Raw genomic sequence first — 15,879 nt, 5'->3', positions numbered from 1 at the left:
GCTTGCAGAGGGAGGTACAGGATGGTAGGTAAGGGCATGTCCCACCATGCACTTCTCCATCAGCCTGGTACTATGCATAATCACCTTTATTCCCCTAATAGCTGCCTAATAAAAACTCACATGACACAATAAAATGGCTTTTTAGTGCAGTTTTTTTTTTAAAGTGGGTGGGTTCACAAGTCAGGACAAAGGCTGGGCAGATTAAATGAAACCAGACTTTGGAAAACAGCCACAGTGGGGAAGATAAGGGATTCTGCTTGTTTTAAGATACTCAAGGCAGCTCTGACTTTGACTCCATTTGAAATCCAGTAAGCAGGCTGGAGAGCAGGTGCCTGCCTGTTTCCTGCCAAGTGTGTTCTCACTGGGTGACTCCTGTAGAGTGCAGGAAGCAGGTGGCAGTGGAAACCTTTTGGTCAGAATGGAGTACACCCCACACTGCTGGCCTCAGAGCTGGCCATGCGGCTCAGTGGTGAGGTGCTTAGAGTTTCTTGCCATACACCCACAGGTGAGAGCCCTACTCCCTTTGGCAGTGAGCACTGATGCCCTGGTGGGTGGCCACAGCTCCCCAAAGTTGTCTAAAGGTAGAGCTACAGAACTTTGTAACCGAAGCCTGTGTGGAGAGGACCTTGAAGAGCCAAGTAGTAACCTTGAACTGAACTACAGCTTACCTAGGTGGGTAATGCCACTCGTGGTCCCCACAGGAGGGGAGGGGGACACTTGATTGGATGGAGACTATGGTGATGCTGGCCAGTGATAGGCCAGAGAGTGTAGACAGCAGCTGTCCCTAAAGCAGTGTGTAGGGACACACTTCCAGGAGGAGCACAGCTTGGGGCACACACAAACCCACCTCCAGGCTCTACCTGCCTTCCCTGTGCAGGACTGAGCACATTCTAAGCCTCCTAGCTGCAGGCCCCTGGTGTAGACTATTAGGCACTTCCATGCTTTCTTGGACAGCTCATCCCAAGAGCCACACCCAACAGGACATGGGGTAGGGGATCCTGTGTCATACTTGAGGCTCTGGCTTTGGTGCGCTTCTCTGGTGATGCTGCAGAAGCCAGGGCTAATTTGGCTTTAAGCTGGAAGGGTTTCTCTTTACGGTAGGTCTCTCACTTTATAATGAGGTCTGTGGCCGTGCAGCAGTCAGACAGTTACCACTGTGGGGTCCCTGGGATGTTCTCTTCCCTTCACCAATGCTTCCTTCAGAGATGTAGACTGAAGCCTGGTTCTAGTCATCCGAGTGCTCTACTTAACAAACTTCTGGTCTCGCTTCCCTGCAAGTGTATCTGAAGGCTGGTAAACTAGTCTCTTTCCTAACAAGGAAATATGGACCTCCAGAGACCTGCCACTAGGCACACAGATACACAGGGGCTGCCCATCAGACGGAGGAGGAGGAGGAGGAGGAGGAAGAGGAGGAGGAAGAGGAGGACTCAGTCTCATCACATCTCCTGTGTGATCCTAAACACTCCCATTAGCCATTTTGTGGTTTCAATCTTATTGTTAAGCTTTCTGATCAATTTGACCTTGCAAATATATACAAATACCCTTCTTGGCTCCCATGCACTGTACTGTCTCCCCAGTTTGGCCCAAAGGGCTCAGATACTAGGGCACAGACCACTTGTCCCTGCTCACTGGGACGTGAGCGTGCTGTCTGCAGCAGTTAAAGCAGCATGCTCTCTGGGCATTGAAAACCTGAGTGGGCAGTCAGCTGTCAGCACTGAAGTTTTCTCCTTTGAGAAGGCCATTCTATATGGCCAATGTGATTTCAAATTCTCCACCCTCCTGCCTCACCTCCTGGGTGCCAGAATTACAGGGAGTGCAACACCTGGCTTCAGCCTGTTTATCAGTGTGCTCATGAGGCAGGCTTTCCACCATGGCTGTCGTGCTTGTGCATTTCCTTGTTCTCAATTAATACTCTGTGTGCATGTGTGTGTATGTGTGTGTCTGTGTCCGGGGACAACCTGCAGAAGCTGGTTCTCCTTCCAAAACGAAGCCTTGAGGAGCGAATGCGGCTGGTCAGGCTCTGTGTCATGGGCTTTACCCCCTGAGCCATCTCACCAAATGTCTGTTTTAATAAACTACATTCAAGTCCTTGTGCTCAACCCAGGACTGCAAATACATGTACACACACAAAATCAGCCAACAAATTCAAACCAAACACACTACGGGTCAGAGTGAAATGGAAGTAACAACCGTATTACAGCAACAGAACAGGTGTGCACTGTACGTTTTCACTAGGACTTGCCAACGTTACCGATCGTTCAAAGGCTTTCCGTTAAAATTCTGGGAACTGTAATTGGATGCATGGACCAGCCTCTGGGTCTGCGTGGGGAAAGTCTCTCAGCTCACTGGTAGCTGGAGGGGCCAACCACTGTTCACTCTTACGTGATGGGACAACCCTAGAAGACTGTTCTGTTGATGAGGTTGGATCAACAGACCTCACACACACCAGGGAAGAGTCCAACAGTAAGCTACAACCCTCTAGTGAGAATTTTGGTTTCTTTAAAAGCACGAAATTTTATGTGATTTTTTTTTTTTTTTTTTTTTGGTTTTTTTTCGAGACAGGGTTTCTCTGTGTAGCCCTGGCTGTCCTGGAACTCACTCTGTAGACCAGGCTGGCCTCGAACTCATAAATCCACCTGCCTCTGCCTCCCAAGTGCTGGGATTAAAGGCGTGCACCACCACGCCCGGCCTTATGTGAATGTTTTAATCCCAGCTGTGGAATATAGAGGCTGCTTTGGATTGTCCACAGCGGCTGACTGTGATTTGTCTCATGCTCTGGCAGGGGTGTGATTGTGTCAGCTGAAGATAAGAGCCTGCTGTTGCTGTTTGCAGCTTGGAGATACCCTGACTGCGAAGATCAGTTTTGCCCCAAGGAACCTGATGTCCCTAATCAGCAGGAAGTAATCTAATGATGTTGACACCCCCTTTCCCCTCTAGCCTTTCTTACTTACCTAGTGTTGGGGGCAGGGTGTAAGACTGAAGAAGGGAGGTCAGTAAAACACCCAATAAAGCAGCCGAGAGTCTCATTATACCGTCCAGCCTTTTAGTTTCTGCTAAGCCAAGCCGACTGGCCTTGACCTTGAGATGCCAAATCTTTTAAATTCAGACTCCACTTTAGAGACTCTGACCTAAGTTTGAACTCAGGCAGACTAATAGGTTAATATAGCATTAGTCCCAAGTTCCCCCCAACAGAACCTGAGCCTAGCTCCAGTCTCTAGGCTAATCCCCAACAGCAGTTTCCAGGTTACACCCCCAACAAGACCAGCGTCTCAGGTCATTTCCCCAACAAACCTGCATCTGAGGTTACAAGCCCACCCCTTGCCTAATGACCACCAATGCAGAGGGGAGCAGAAGTTAAGTGAGTCCCAGCATCAGCCAATTATGTTAAAGGCTCCAGCGGATTTCCAATTAGATGCTTGCATCCCCTGCAATTGTATTCCCTGCTTGCTGCTTACTAAAAAGTTTTGCCCTGATAGACATTCGGGGCTTCCCCACCACCAAAAACGTCCTGCATGATGGTGGTGCGTTGGGGGCCCCGAGTCAGCTCAAACAGAATAAAGACCCTGCTGTGAGTTGCTTCAGATGGGCTCCTGTGTGTGTTTCTGTGGATCGCCGACTTTTCCCTAGCACAACCACCTCACCGTGCTGCCCAGACGCTTCTGCTTAGAGAAGCCAGGCTTACAGTGTGCACCATCACAGCTGGCTGATTTCTTGTGTAGTTTCTTTGAGTACCACTCTCAGCTCCTCGGAAGCCTGGTATGGATGAGACAGTGAAACCGTATCTAAAACGGGCACAGGGGTTAGGCCGATGTTACTGCTGTATCCATCTCTAGCAGCTCAACTGGGATTCAATTCATCTCTAGGCTGTGGCATTCAGAGATTTTATGATTTTCATGGCTTAAATGAGAGTGGGTCCCATAGAAATACATGTATATAAGTTTTGCAAGACAGGGTTTCTCTGTGTAGCCCTGGCTGTCCTTGCTTTGTAGACTAGGCTGGCCTCGAACTCACAGAGTGCTTAAAAGGAGCGAGCCACCATGTATTAGGCCCATCTATTTGAACTGCTGTGTCCCAGCTGGTGGAACTGTTTGGGAAGGATTACAAGGAGTGACCTTGCTGGGTGAGGTGTGGCCCTGGGGTGGGCTTTGAGGTTCAAATTCTCCTGTGGCTCCCAGGGCTCACTGTGTCTCCTGCTCGTGGGTCAAGATGTGAGCTCTCTACAGGCCACCAAGGGCTCTAACCCTCTGAAACCATGGGCTGAATGGAACACTTTCTTTTATAAAGTACCCTAGCTGTAGGGTTTTTATCATACCATTACAGAGAGAACTACAATGATTATCTTGGTTATTTCTGGCTGAGGTAATTCAAAAGACAATCTTAGTTACTGAACTGGAAATGTATAAAAAGCTTGATTTATTCTGAAAGATAACTTCAAAGTGCTTCTGTCAGAAAAACACAAAATACAGGGTTAAAGCCACCAGTGTACTATTTAGAACTAAAGAGCAGAAAGGATGGATGGAGCTCATTATTCCTATAAAGGAACTACGGTGCCTGCCCGAGAGCACGCAGCCTTGGTATAGGTGGTTCAGATCTTCTGGGGGTGTCTGGGTACGTTCAGAAATCCCCAGTCTTGGCTTCACTCACAGAAAGCAGAGACCTTGAGTTCTTTTGTGCCTTCTCTTTTGAGGTAGCTGGTCCTGCCAGAGAGTGAAGAATAAAGCTGTAGACAACAGAGCAAGACTACTTTGTAGGGCCTGTTCTGATCACCACAGAAGCCCTGCTTCCAAGGCTGGCTGGGAGCCATGGAGGACACAGGGGAGCGGGAGGCAGGGTCTCTCCTCAGTGTAATTTTAAGAAGACAGAACAAAGCACAAGATCACACAGCAGGCCACTGGCTCTGCAGTGGGTTCTAAAGACTGGTGAGTTGATTTTCCTATGAATTACAGCAGACAGCCAGACACACAGACGCACAGAGGGAACACAGCCCTGGGTAGCCTGCGGTAGGAATTTGGAAGGCAGCTGCTACTGAGGTGCCAACTGAGTAGAAGCACCAGGGTGGAGTGTGGAGAGATGCCCTTCTCAGGAGTGAACGTGGCAGCTTTCTATAGGAGGGAACCAGTAGCAGCTGGAGTGTGGGGATATCGGATGGAGGGCAATACTCTTGCATACACCAAGTGTCAGGCGGGGGACAGGACCCAGCACTGGCCAGGAGAGGGATCTGGGAAGAACAGGCCCACCCACCCCTTCATGTGAAGGAAGGAAGGGGGTGGGGCTAGAATTCCAGCACCAACAGGAACATTTTGACAGACCTTCAGCAGCTCTGTGAAGTTTCGCACTGTGGACCCAGGGCATGGAAAGGGGGGTCCACAAAGGGGAAGTCAGGGATGCAACAGCTCAGACGGAACGTCCAGAATGAGGAGCAATACATGTACACGGAGGAGGGAGGCCAGGTCCAGCAGCCACACCTCCAAAGGCCCAGGAGTAAGGAAGCTGGGCTGGCTCACAGCACAGCAGCAAACAGGGCTACACCACAGGGCATGTGAGGAGTGGAGCGCTCCCCACCCAAGGTGATATACTGAAGAAGACATGAGCCTGAGTATGGCTCCCTCTCCTGCTGTGGGTCCTCCTGCATTTCTTCATCCTAGGATCCTGCTTCCTCAGGTGGAGGAAGGAGCCCACAGGTCAGATAGGGAGGCACAGGAGGGAGCTCCACACAGCAGAGAAGGAAGGAACACCATGAATGACAGATGCAGAACAAACAGCGGGAAGCTGTAGCACTGAGCTCTGGGCACAGGGAGGCAGTGTGGCTGAGGAGACGCACCCTCCTCAGACAGAAGTGTTCTCAGAGGCCACTGAGTCCTGCTGAGATGACACGACCGACAGAGAGCTCCCAGTCAAGAATCCTGAACCTTGTGTAGACACAGCAGGTGGAAGGCAGGAAGCAGGTTACAGAGGAATGACAGGACCACCCGCAGCTTCCTTCAGAGTCTGTGTGGCTGAGAAGCAGAGGGAGTCTGGAGGGGAAGAGACTGAGTGACAAGAGGTGAGGGTGAATGAGAGAACAAACAGAAGGAAGCAGCCACGGATGGATGGACATAGTCAGATCCCGTAGCCAAGCAAGGGCCACAGAGGGTTAGACAGTGAGGACCGGTGGGGAGCAGCAATGGAGGCAAGTGAAGAAACAGGGAGCCTGGCACCCCGTCCTCCTGGAGACGGCAGCCTGAAGGAGGGCTGAGAGGGGAGAGGCATGGACAGCGCCCACCCAGTCACACAGCGTGACGGGATGCCCCCGGAACGATGACCCCCAGAATGACGAGGCCACTGCCCTCAACTCTCAGCAGCTGTGATTAGCCTTGTGGAGACAGGCCTGCTAACATTCAGTATGGGGGAAGAGGTCGCAAGGCCTATCGCTCCCCAGGATACATAGGCAGTTAACAGATGCTGAGGAGACTTTCCTTGGTGGGGCAGCTGCCCAGGAAGGTGCCATGCTGTGACAGTCCGCCCAACCACGAAACTAGTCATGTGTGGGATCATCCCCTTGTCTGCTGTTGGGCGGATGACGTGACTCCTGTACCTTCAGAAGTCCTGAGACTTGTAGAGCGCACAGTCACTGCTCACATCCCACTCCATCCTCTGCAAGAAGAAGACCACAATGCTCTCCAGCAGTAAGCCACTTAGCACGACCAACAGGGAGAGCCTCCGGTTCGTGTTCAGGGTCACTAGAAAACAAAGCAGCAACTCTCGTGACGTGGCAGGCCTGTGAGCTGCTCACGTGGTGGCGAGAACTAACCAGAGGAAACCCACCCTGCTGCTCTTCAGAGTCTACACGGTCCTAACCAAAGCATCAAGCTCTTTTCAAGCAAAGAGGCCCATGAAATAGAGAAAATAAAACTGGGTGTGGTGGCACCTGCCTATAACCCCAGCTCTTGGAAGCTTCACACAGCTTGGCTATACAGGGAGGCTGTCTCAGAACACCACCACCATCCAGCCATCCAACCTGAAGGCTTAAGGAAGAGCCCAACAGGAAAAAAGGCCAGGCAGCAGCTTCACTGACAGCAGTGCTTTCCATAGTGTTTCGTAGTGCCAAAAAACCCAAGACTCATCTGGCAGGCAGACACTGTTTTACTCTGGGAGGCAGGCACCTGGCATTCTCTCCTGCCCAGACAACTGTCCAGTCCTGTAACGCTGGACAAGCATTTGTTCCTCACAGCCATTCATAAAGCACGGGCAACAAAAGGTGCTGCCTCTCCTACAGGAGAGATGCTGCGGATGCATGAGCTCTGAAAACTCACAGCACCATATGGCCGAACTATGTACTACTGTATGTAGGGCGCCACTGACATATGCAGGACCAACACGCATGGTCTGTGGAGGGGTCACAGCCACCGAGTCTGATGCCCTGGGGCCATCATGTCAAGGCTGGAGGCTGACACGTCAAAGAAGAAAGCACACACTCACCTCTGATTGCCTGGAAATTTGAGGTCAGGACAAACACTTTAATGAGCCTGAGACACAGAGGTGTGTAGTCATGTTCCCAGATGACGGCCGGGATTAGCAGGAGCTTCCCGTAGCTGGACAGCAACAGCGCTTTCAGCAGCAGAACAAAGTCGGGTGCTCTTTTTGCCATCATGGGTTGCTGTACCCACAGGAAAGCAAATATGCCAGTAAGAAAGGCAGCTTGTTCTATGGAGCAAAGGAGAAACACAGACGTCTCACCCAGTCTAAACCCGGAAACCTAAGACTCCCAGCTCCAGCACAGAACACAGCTGATGTCCTAAGAAACTCATGAACAAAATACCATTCTTTCTCACACCCAAGTACACGCACACCCACAGGCTTCAGGTCAAACCCCACTGGCATGGCTTTAAAAAATATTTTTCAATAGGTTTTAGAGGTTTTTTTTTCTTTTTGGGCACGGGTGGGGGCTGTTGCCTTGCTACAATGCCCAGGTTGCTCTCAAATTTCTGACTTTACTGTACCTTAAAGTTCTGGGATTATATCTGAGGTTATAGATGTGAGCCACCAATCCTGAGAATAATCTGCTTTAAAGCCTGAAACTATGTTTTCGCTCTTGGGTTCAGTGATACGCTTAAGGGGTTTTGTTTGTTTGTTCTGTTTTGTTTTTTAAGTTTTTTTGAGACAGGGTTTCTCTGTATAGCCCTGGCTGTCCTGGAATTCACTATGTAGACCAGGCTGTTCTGGAACTCAGAGATCTGCTTGCCTCTGCCTCCCAAGTGCTGTGATTAAAGGCTTACGCCAGCTAGCTGAGTATTTTTTTTTTTAATGTTTATTTTAATTTTAGTTATCTGTGTGTGGATATATGAGAGCCAGTGTGTGTGGAGGCCAGAGGAGGGCATCTGATCCCTAGAGGCGGAGTCACAGGTAGCCGAGATATGCGGCGTGGGTTCTGGGAACCAAACTCAGGCCCTGACCCCTGAGCTACTTCTCCAGTCCCCTCAAGTATTTTCTCAGTATTAGTACCTGTAAGATGTATATGGTAACAAATCCTGTGCATTCCGGACTGATGTGTATCATGGTTATTAAACCAGCCCTAAGACCCAGTGAACAAGTCACGCCCCCTCCATCCTAGGCTCTTAGAGGGAGAGAACATCAGGGCTTTTGTCATTGATGCATCTCCAGGGCCCATCCCACGAACACTGAGGAGTGTTTAGGTAAGACAGCACCACTGCACAGTGAATGAACAACTGAACTGAGGGCTCCAAGAAGGCTTTAGCAGGACACCCAGGCCTTTGGTCTGAGTGCCTGCAGTGGGAGCTGTGTGCAGAGGCAGTGCAAGACCAGGCTTGGAGATGACAGATCACTGGCTGTGCAGAGGGACTGGTAAACAGCAGGTAGACAAAGAGCCCAGAGGTCAGGAGAAAAGACTAAGTCAGACATGGATACTTTGGAGTTCTGAGAAGTAGGGTGATGCCAGGGAGGTGAGGGATGGTGGCAGACAGGGGACAAAAGAGGCTGTGATCCACAATATAGTGTGGAAGGCATCCCACTAGGAGAATTCCTGAAGCAGTGCTGTTGTGTAATTAATGGAAGGGCTGATTTCAATTTGTTTTTGAGGTGGAGTCTCACTGCTTTGCTAAGACTGGCCTCATAGCTTGCTGGATTCCAACAATCCTGCTTCAGCCTCCAGAGTAGCTGAGAGTGCAGGTGTGTGCCACAGCCTGGCTTAAGGCAAAAAACGCTTCTGAAGCAGAAAAGGTTGGAAATTAGAAACAAAGTTGGCACATAAATTAATTCAATGCAGTTCGGACCCTAGAGGAAAAGCTGTGGGTTGTAATTGCAATGAATGGTGCCTCCAAACGCAGGTAAATCCGGGGAGCAGCCTGCCTCTCTCTCCCTGCAGTTCCACAAGCAGCAGACTGACTGTCAGACACCACAGTCAGCCCACTGCACTGGGAACACTAGGCAACCACTAACATTTCCAATGAGAGGACTGATGGACAGTGAGAGCTTTACAAAGTGTCCTAGTCCGACAAGCGTGCCATTGCTACCTCTCTCTCTCATACACGAGACAAAGCAAGGTGATGGTAAGTTTCATACCCAGGACAAGGGACTTATCAAGGCAGACCCGGCCAGCTCCTCCCAGCAATCCCTCAATTCCTACCTGGCATACCCTGCCGCAACCTTGAACTTTACAGCTCCCTATGTAATCTGGGCATTTGGGTTGCTCTCTTCTTTCCTTCTGTGCCCTAGCTCCCCTTCTCTCTTCCTCTTCCCTTCTCTCTCCACCATCAGACCCCCAATCCATGGCGACTCCCCTGGCCTCAATCCTTTGGAGCTGGTGAACTCACTGGAGAGCAACTTCCCAATAAACCTACCTTTCATATAATCTAATCTGGTTCGAATTGGCTCATTTCACAGGCAGGGAAATAACCTATCAGGCCATTCAGACAAACTCGCACGGCAGGGTAGTGGCTGAGCTGAAGTATGGTGTTTATTCCTGTATTACTAGTTGTCTCACCAGGTCTTAGCTTTGATCAGAACAGCGACCCGATGGTTAGCTAAACAGGGACTGCTCAGCATCTGCTTACCGAAAGAAGCGATCACAAACATCCTGTAGAAGTCCCACTCCTTGGCGTACCGGATCACGTCATCGGGGGCTGGACTCTGGCTCGAGTCCTGCAGCTGCCACCACCGCAGGTATGCTTCACAAAGCAAACAAAACATGCAGAGTTTCCCATGGATCTGACAGTCAAAGACAGTGTCACTGGGTCAGGTAAGGAAGCCGTGAGCTGAGGGCATGCCAAGAGGCATACCGCAGCTAAGCAGGTGGAGGGTACGAGGCTGGTCTGGAACTCCAGACAGGCCTCCTGCCTCAGCCTTCCACGTACTTTAATTGTGCACCACATGACACTCAGTGGTTGTGCTGAGAATGACCCATGTGGATTTCCAATGCTATTAACTGGCTAATTACATTCTTCGTCTAAGTTACAAGTTCTCAACTAGCAGTGAATAGACCCTAGCGTGCACACACACATCTACCCACACCAGGAATATTTTCAACCCCCCCTCCCCACACACACACAGCCAGACAGTCACATTCATGTGACTTATACAGGTGGAAATAGTCAGAACTGTTTCAGAACACTGTTTCATTGTGTGTGTTTGGTTTTCCCTGTGTAACCCTGACTGTCTCCGAACTAACTCATTTTGTAGACCAGGTTGGCCTCCCTCTTAAAGTGTTGGAATTAAAGGTGTGTACCACCACACCTAGCTAATCTAAAGATTTTAGCACACCACATAAACTATTGAATAGAAATTTAAAAAAAAGCAGCAGCCTCTGGGCTGAAAGAAAAGCAAGCAAACAAACAAACAAACTATTAACAGTGAAAATAATCAGAAGCTCTTAAGATCTTAAATGTTTTATTTACCAGTTTCCCCATCCGGACCACCTTTCCTGCAAACTGAGCTCTCTCAGTACCAACAGTGGGGATGTATGTTTGGGATGTTTGTGAACCCCACCGGACCTGACCCCGTCTCAAGTTCTGAGGCTCCTCAGCTGGTGGGCACACAGGTCCTCTGGCTGCACTCTGGAAACATCTGGGAAGGGTGTTCTCCAATGTCCCTCACAGAGATACTGAGATCTGGGGAGGCCTCCCTCACCCCACCCAGGAAATTTTCAGTATGTAAGCAAGCTTGAAAATCAACACGCTGGTCACTTAAAAGGCCTTAATCGAGGGGCAGACCACTGCACTGTCGAGTTCTGACAAATGAAGGAGGCCAAATTAAGCAAATAAAAGAATATACCCAGTTAAATTTTGAAGTTTTAGATTCACAACAAATAATTTGTTTTAAGTATATCCCATGCAGTAATTAGGACAGACTGAATGTTAGACAAATTTCACTGCTTGTCCAAGTTTCAAATTTAACGTGATATCTTGCATTCACCTGTCAATTCAACCCAAACTATTAAGCCATTTAAGGTTCAGTATGAAAAGTGCAAATTTGAAAAATCCAACCTTAAATGTTAGTACCTTTCTGACTTATTACTCATTTCCTGCATTCTCTTAACGGCAGAGAACAGTCTTCTCTTAAGGTTTGCCTCCTAGATCTGGGTACAATTGTTTCCTATTCTGTGTTGGATTCTGATTGTCAAATTAATTAGCACCTAGGGTGACATTCTGCCCAAGTGGCTTGGAGAGTCAGGCCTTCCACCTTAGACATGATGGAGGGCCTCGACACTGGTGTTGGAGAGTCAGGCCTTCCACCTTAGACGTGATGGAGGGCCTCGACACTGGTGACTGAGGCCATTATTTACTTGGATCCTTGACTGGCCACATGTTGAGCTGGTTCTCCCAACTTCCTACAGCTCCCTATTCAGGGTGAAAAAAATAATTCAAAGTATTAAAGCTGGTAGCTTCAAAAAGCTTAGTTAGGGAAGCTATGCTGAATGGTTTGGTGGCCAGGGGTGTGAACGTCATTTCATGTCGGAGAGCTCATAGGCAAACACGGCACTGTTCGTTGGCTCTGGCATCTTAAAATCAATCTTTAACATCTGATTTTATTTGAGATCTTATTTGACTGTTTTTTGGACCACTTGTAATGAGACTGCTTATCTGAACAAAATACTAGCTGTTGGAAAAACAAAACAAAACAATAAAACCACCTATTGCACTGATAATGTACACATCCAATTTGTCTTAGGGGTGTTTGCAAACAGGACTGGCCTAGGAGGGAAGGGTGGATGTGGGCAGTGCTGTTCCTTTGGTTTGGGGGTCTCTGGTTGGGAAAGGAGGAGAAGCCCTGGCGCTTCTCCCTTAAGCAGTCTCGCCCTCTCATGAGCATGGCTCTCCCATTGCAATGGACTCAAACTGTGAGCCACACCAAAGCTGCTGCTTCTCCGGCAGTAGGTCAGAGAGTGAGGTAAGCCACTATACATCTAGCTAACTAGCTACGGTTAGCTTTCTTCTGCTCAAAGTCACCAGTTTAAGAGGTGATCCGCTAGAGGCATCCAGACTATGCTGCAGGCCTCTCTCTGTGACTGCACCCTGAAACTAAGCACTGCACATTCTTTTACGTTTGTATCCATTTCTTCTAGAAAACTTGCAGACATGAGAGAGGAAAAAGAGTTCTCAGAATTGTTATATATTCCCTAATTCTGTTTGAAACGGTTATTTCTTTTAAATGTAAAAGCATCAGGTAACATTAAAGAAATTTAAAGCCGAGGTTGGAAAGAAGGCTTGGCAGTTATGAGGACATATCGCTTTTTACAGAAGACAGGAGCTGCACAGCTGCCTGTGACCAGCTCCAGCTGTCATAAGCACCTGCAACAGGGAATACACCTTCCTCCTTCAACACACTCACACATAGTTTTAAACATTTAAAATACCATAACTTACATTTATTTTAGTGTTGAAAAGAATATGCCTGTAGGCCTGAGTTTTGCATAAAATGGCATTAATCAAGATAATAACAGGGTCGTATTCGATGTATTTGTCTACTGGTTTCTGGCAGGATTTCTGGGGAAAAAAATACAAAATAACATTAGAGCAAACAAATGAACACATTATGAAATTTTAAAGGACTTAAAAATTAAAGACTGCTTTGGACTTTCCCAACAACAAGGTGTCTAGGCAGTTATTTAAAATCCTCAGATCAAAAACGTTCACCCATGCAAGAAGTGGTTTCATGATGACTAAATATAAGTTTCTAGCTAGAAATACTAATATTTTACATTTATACTCAAGAACCTACAAAGAGAGCCAGATGTGGTAACATGTAACTGTAACCCCAGCATGTAAGACACAGAGGTAGGAAAATGCTGAGCCAGCAGGGGCTGAATAAGGAGACCCTGCCTCAAATCACACAAGACAGAAGTCAGACAGAAATTTGACTTAAAGACCCACTCCAGGCACAAAAGTGTTTCAGAAGGCATTACTTTCAATTCCACTTTCAGTTTTTACAACTTCTTAAAAGTTAGTCTCTCTAACACACTTCGGCTGACAGGCTGTGGTATAGACTGTGGCTGTGGATCTGGAGATAAGTGTTCAACAAAATTCCTGTCCTAGCTTCTGAGAACTCCAGGAGGGCAAAGATCAGGGTGCAGTGTTAGCAACCCTAAGCCTGGCCTTTTCTCCAATGAGATCAAGAACTTGGAAAGAAAATGCTCTTTCTCTGCTACCACAGACACAGCAGAGAGTGCTACACTGTGTGCACAGCCTTGGGTTGTGCAGCCTGGGTCTATGACACCCAAATCAAGACTCCCCCAGCTTCCAAATGACTTCCTCTCAAACTCCTCTACTGTGAGGGGAAGAATTAGAACTGGGTTAAGTCAAATCACAGGTTGTTAGACAACCCGTGGACATGGAAACAGTATCAGTTTCAAAGTTGCACCAATGCTACCATTCACTGAAAAAAAAAAAGAGTGGCTTCCATTCCAAGTGAACACTCTGAAAGGCTGACAGGATAACAGGAACAGAAATCACAGGCAGACCAGGATCACCTTTTAGTTACAGCAAACCTAGAAAAAGCCAAGTGCATCGGAGAATTGTAACCCTGTACAACATAACAAAGCAGACTCCTGTCCCCAGGAAGACACCACTGTGAGGAATACCATGCCTCTCCAGTTACCAGGCGAACTGGTAGTTGTGCTACCCTCTCAAATGCCAATCTCTAGCTGGGCAGTGGTGGCGCACGCCTTTAATCCCAGCACTTGGGAGGCAGAGGCAGGTGGATTTCTGACTTCAAGGCCAGCCTGGTCTACAGAGTGAGTTCCAGGACAGCCAGGGCTACACAGAGAAACTCTGTCTCGAAAAACTTAAAAAAAAAAAAAAAAAAAGTCAATCTCTCTGTCAAAATGGAGGCATAGAGGCTAACGTTTTTTTCAATTACCTGTGAGTTAAGAGCAAGCACTCTTCAGATATCGAGCCCAGGACAGAGGGTCTTCCCAGATCCCCTTTCTCTGCACGGATGTGGAGTTTATATCTCTTTCCCCCATGCATGAGGCTCAAGCCCAGAGATGCAACATTAGTGCCAAGAGAAACTGTTAAAATGGCAAGTCCCTCTCTGTCTTTTAAAAGCTAGCTAAATCCCGCTTCTGGACAGCATCCCAAATGTCAGAACAGGGAGGCAGACAAATTTGGAAGCAGGAGGGGAAAGACCAGCGTCAGGAAACACAAAACTCCTCCTATTCCTTCGGATCACTTATTAGCCAGAAGGACAAGAGCTCTCCTTCCCCAGAACTTCATGGGCTCCAAGAAGCTAATCACCCGGAGCCACTCACAATCCTCTAACCCCAGGGACCTGACAGTTTAGAAGGCTAAGACAGCATGCCATCTTGCCATCTGAAGACTGTTACAATGAGAGGCAGTGACCTCTAGCCAAAGAACCTCCTTCTACTACCCTGTGTCCATCCATCCTCACATAGGGAGCACATTGACTTCCTCCATCAGTGGACCTGATGGATCAACGGGTGCTTTCCCACCAGAACTCTCTCCACTGCTTCCTCCTGCCTTCACTTAAGAGTATAAAGAGGAAACACACAGAGAGACATTCATTCTCTCCCTCCCTCTCTTTCTGTTCTGGACCTCCTGCCTCCATCTCCCAATTGCAGAGATTACAGGCGTGGTGCTGGAGCCGGAATCTAAGGCTGCCCTACATGGCCAGCAACATCCCTGGCCGTGGTAAATGTTTTCCATTTCGGTTAAATTGTTGTATTATTTACTATTAAGTTGACAAGTACCCCGATAAGACACAGTTTTCTTCTAAGAACTCTCTACAGTACCGGACCTCAAACACTGCTTCCATCTCCTCAGGCTCAACATGAGAATGACACGCTTCCTGCTACAATTCCTATTTCCTTCGTGAATCACATCTCTCTCCATCACTCGTTTATTCGTTTGAGACAGTCTCTCTCTCTCTAGGCAACCGAGGCTGGCCTCCAACTCGTGATCCTCCTCCTGCCTGGCAAGCGAGTGGAGTGCTGGAGTCATAGAAACGCGCCAGCACTCCTGGGTGCCACAAGTCTTAGAACATCTATGGCCTAGGCAGTCTTCAAGCACATCCTTGCTTTCTCTTTCACACCAACACAAGGACCACTCCTCCCCCACGTGCTCAACCTCCCAGACCTCGCCCGGGACCACAGTATGTTCGGATCCGCCTTCCTAACCGCGCCCCGCCCCCTCGCCCGGGCGCGCTCACGCAGATGGTTATCTTGAGCACGCCGTGGCTGTAGTCCCGGTACAGCTCCTGAGCCTCTCGGTTGCACTCGATACAACGATACAGGCAAGAGGAAGAAGTCGCCGATGCGCCTTCCATGCCTTTCCCGGACCGCGTCCCCCTACGCCCGCCGGTCCCCATGGCCACTCTAGGGCTCCTGCTTCCGGCCGCTGGCGGAAGACGCCTGGACTGGCCTTGGGAGGG

At 48.8% G+C, this 15,879-nt stretch overlaps 1 protein-coding gene across 3 annotated transcripts; it reads right to left on the bottom strand.

Moving 5' to 3' along the window:
- Nucleotides 1–4,324: 4,324 nt before the first annotated feature.
- On the bottom strand, nucleotides 4,325–15,855 carry Arv1 (ARV1 homolog, fatty acid homeostasis modulator). Of its 3 annotated transcripts, none has more exons than XR_003837438.1 (6): nucleotides 15,658–15,841; nucleotides 12,858–12,977; nucleotides 10,050–10,163; nucleotides 7,459–7,683; nucleotides 6,575–6,719; nucleotides 4,325–4,697 (listed from the first exon to the last, which is right to left on the bottom strand). XR_003837438.1 is itself a non-coding variant. In XM_029481020.1 (6 exons), exons 1-5 carry the CDS (start codon nucleotides 15,814–15,816, stop codon nucleotides 6,577–6,579), a joined length of 801 nt encoding a protein of 266 aa, XP_029336880.1. In that variant the 5' UTR covers nucleotides 15,817–15,829; the 3' UTR covers nucleotides 4,327–4,720; nucleotides 6,575–6,576. The 3 variants fall into 3 exon arrangements, 2 of the variants coding, with proteins under 2 accessions (XP_029336880.1, XP_021026006.1); XM_029481020.1 differs by having other exon boundaries at nucleotides 4,327–4,720; nucleotides 10,050–10,203; nucleotides 15,658–15,829; XM_021170347.2 differs by having other exon boundaries at nucleotides 4,328–4,697; nucleotides 10,050–10,203; nucleotides 15,658–15,855.
- Nucleotides 15,856–15,879: the final 24 nt, after the last annotated feature.

Source organism: Mus caroli, chromosome 8, assembly GCF_900094665.2.
Source record: "Mus caroli chromosome 8, CAROLI_EIJ_v1.1, whole genome shotgun sequence".
In the NCBI taxonomy this organism is placed as follows: domain Eukaryota; kingdom Metazoa; phylum Chordata; class Mammalia; order Rodentia; family Muridae; genus Mus; species Mus caroli.
Note: the sequence above shows the minus strand (reverse complement) of the source record. Positions and strands in the feature narration are given on the sequence as shown.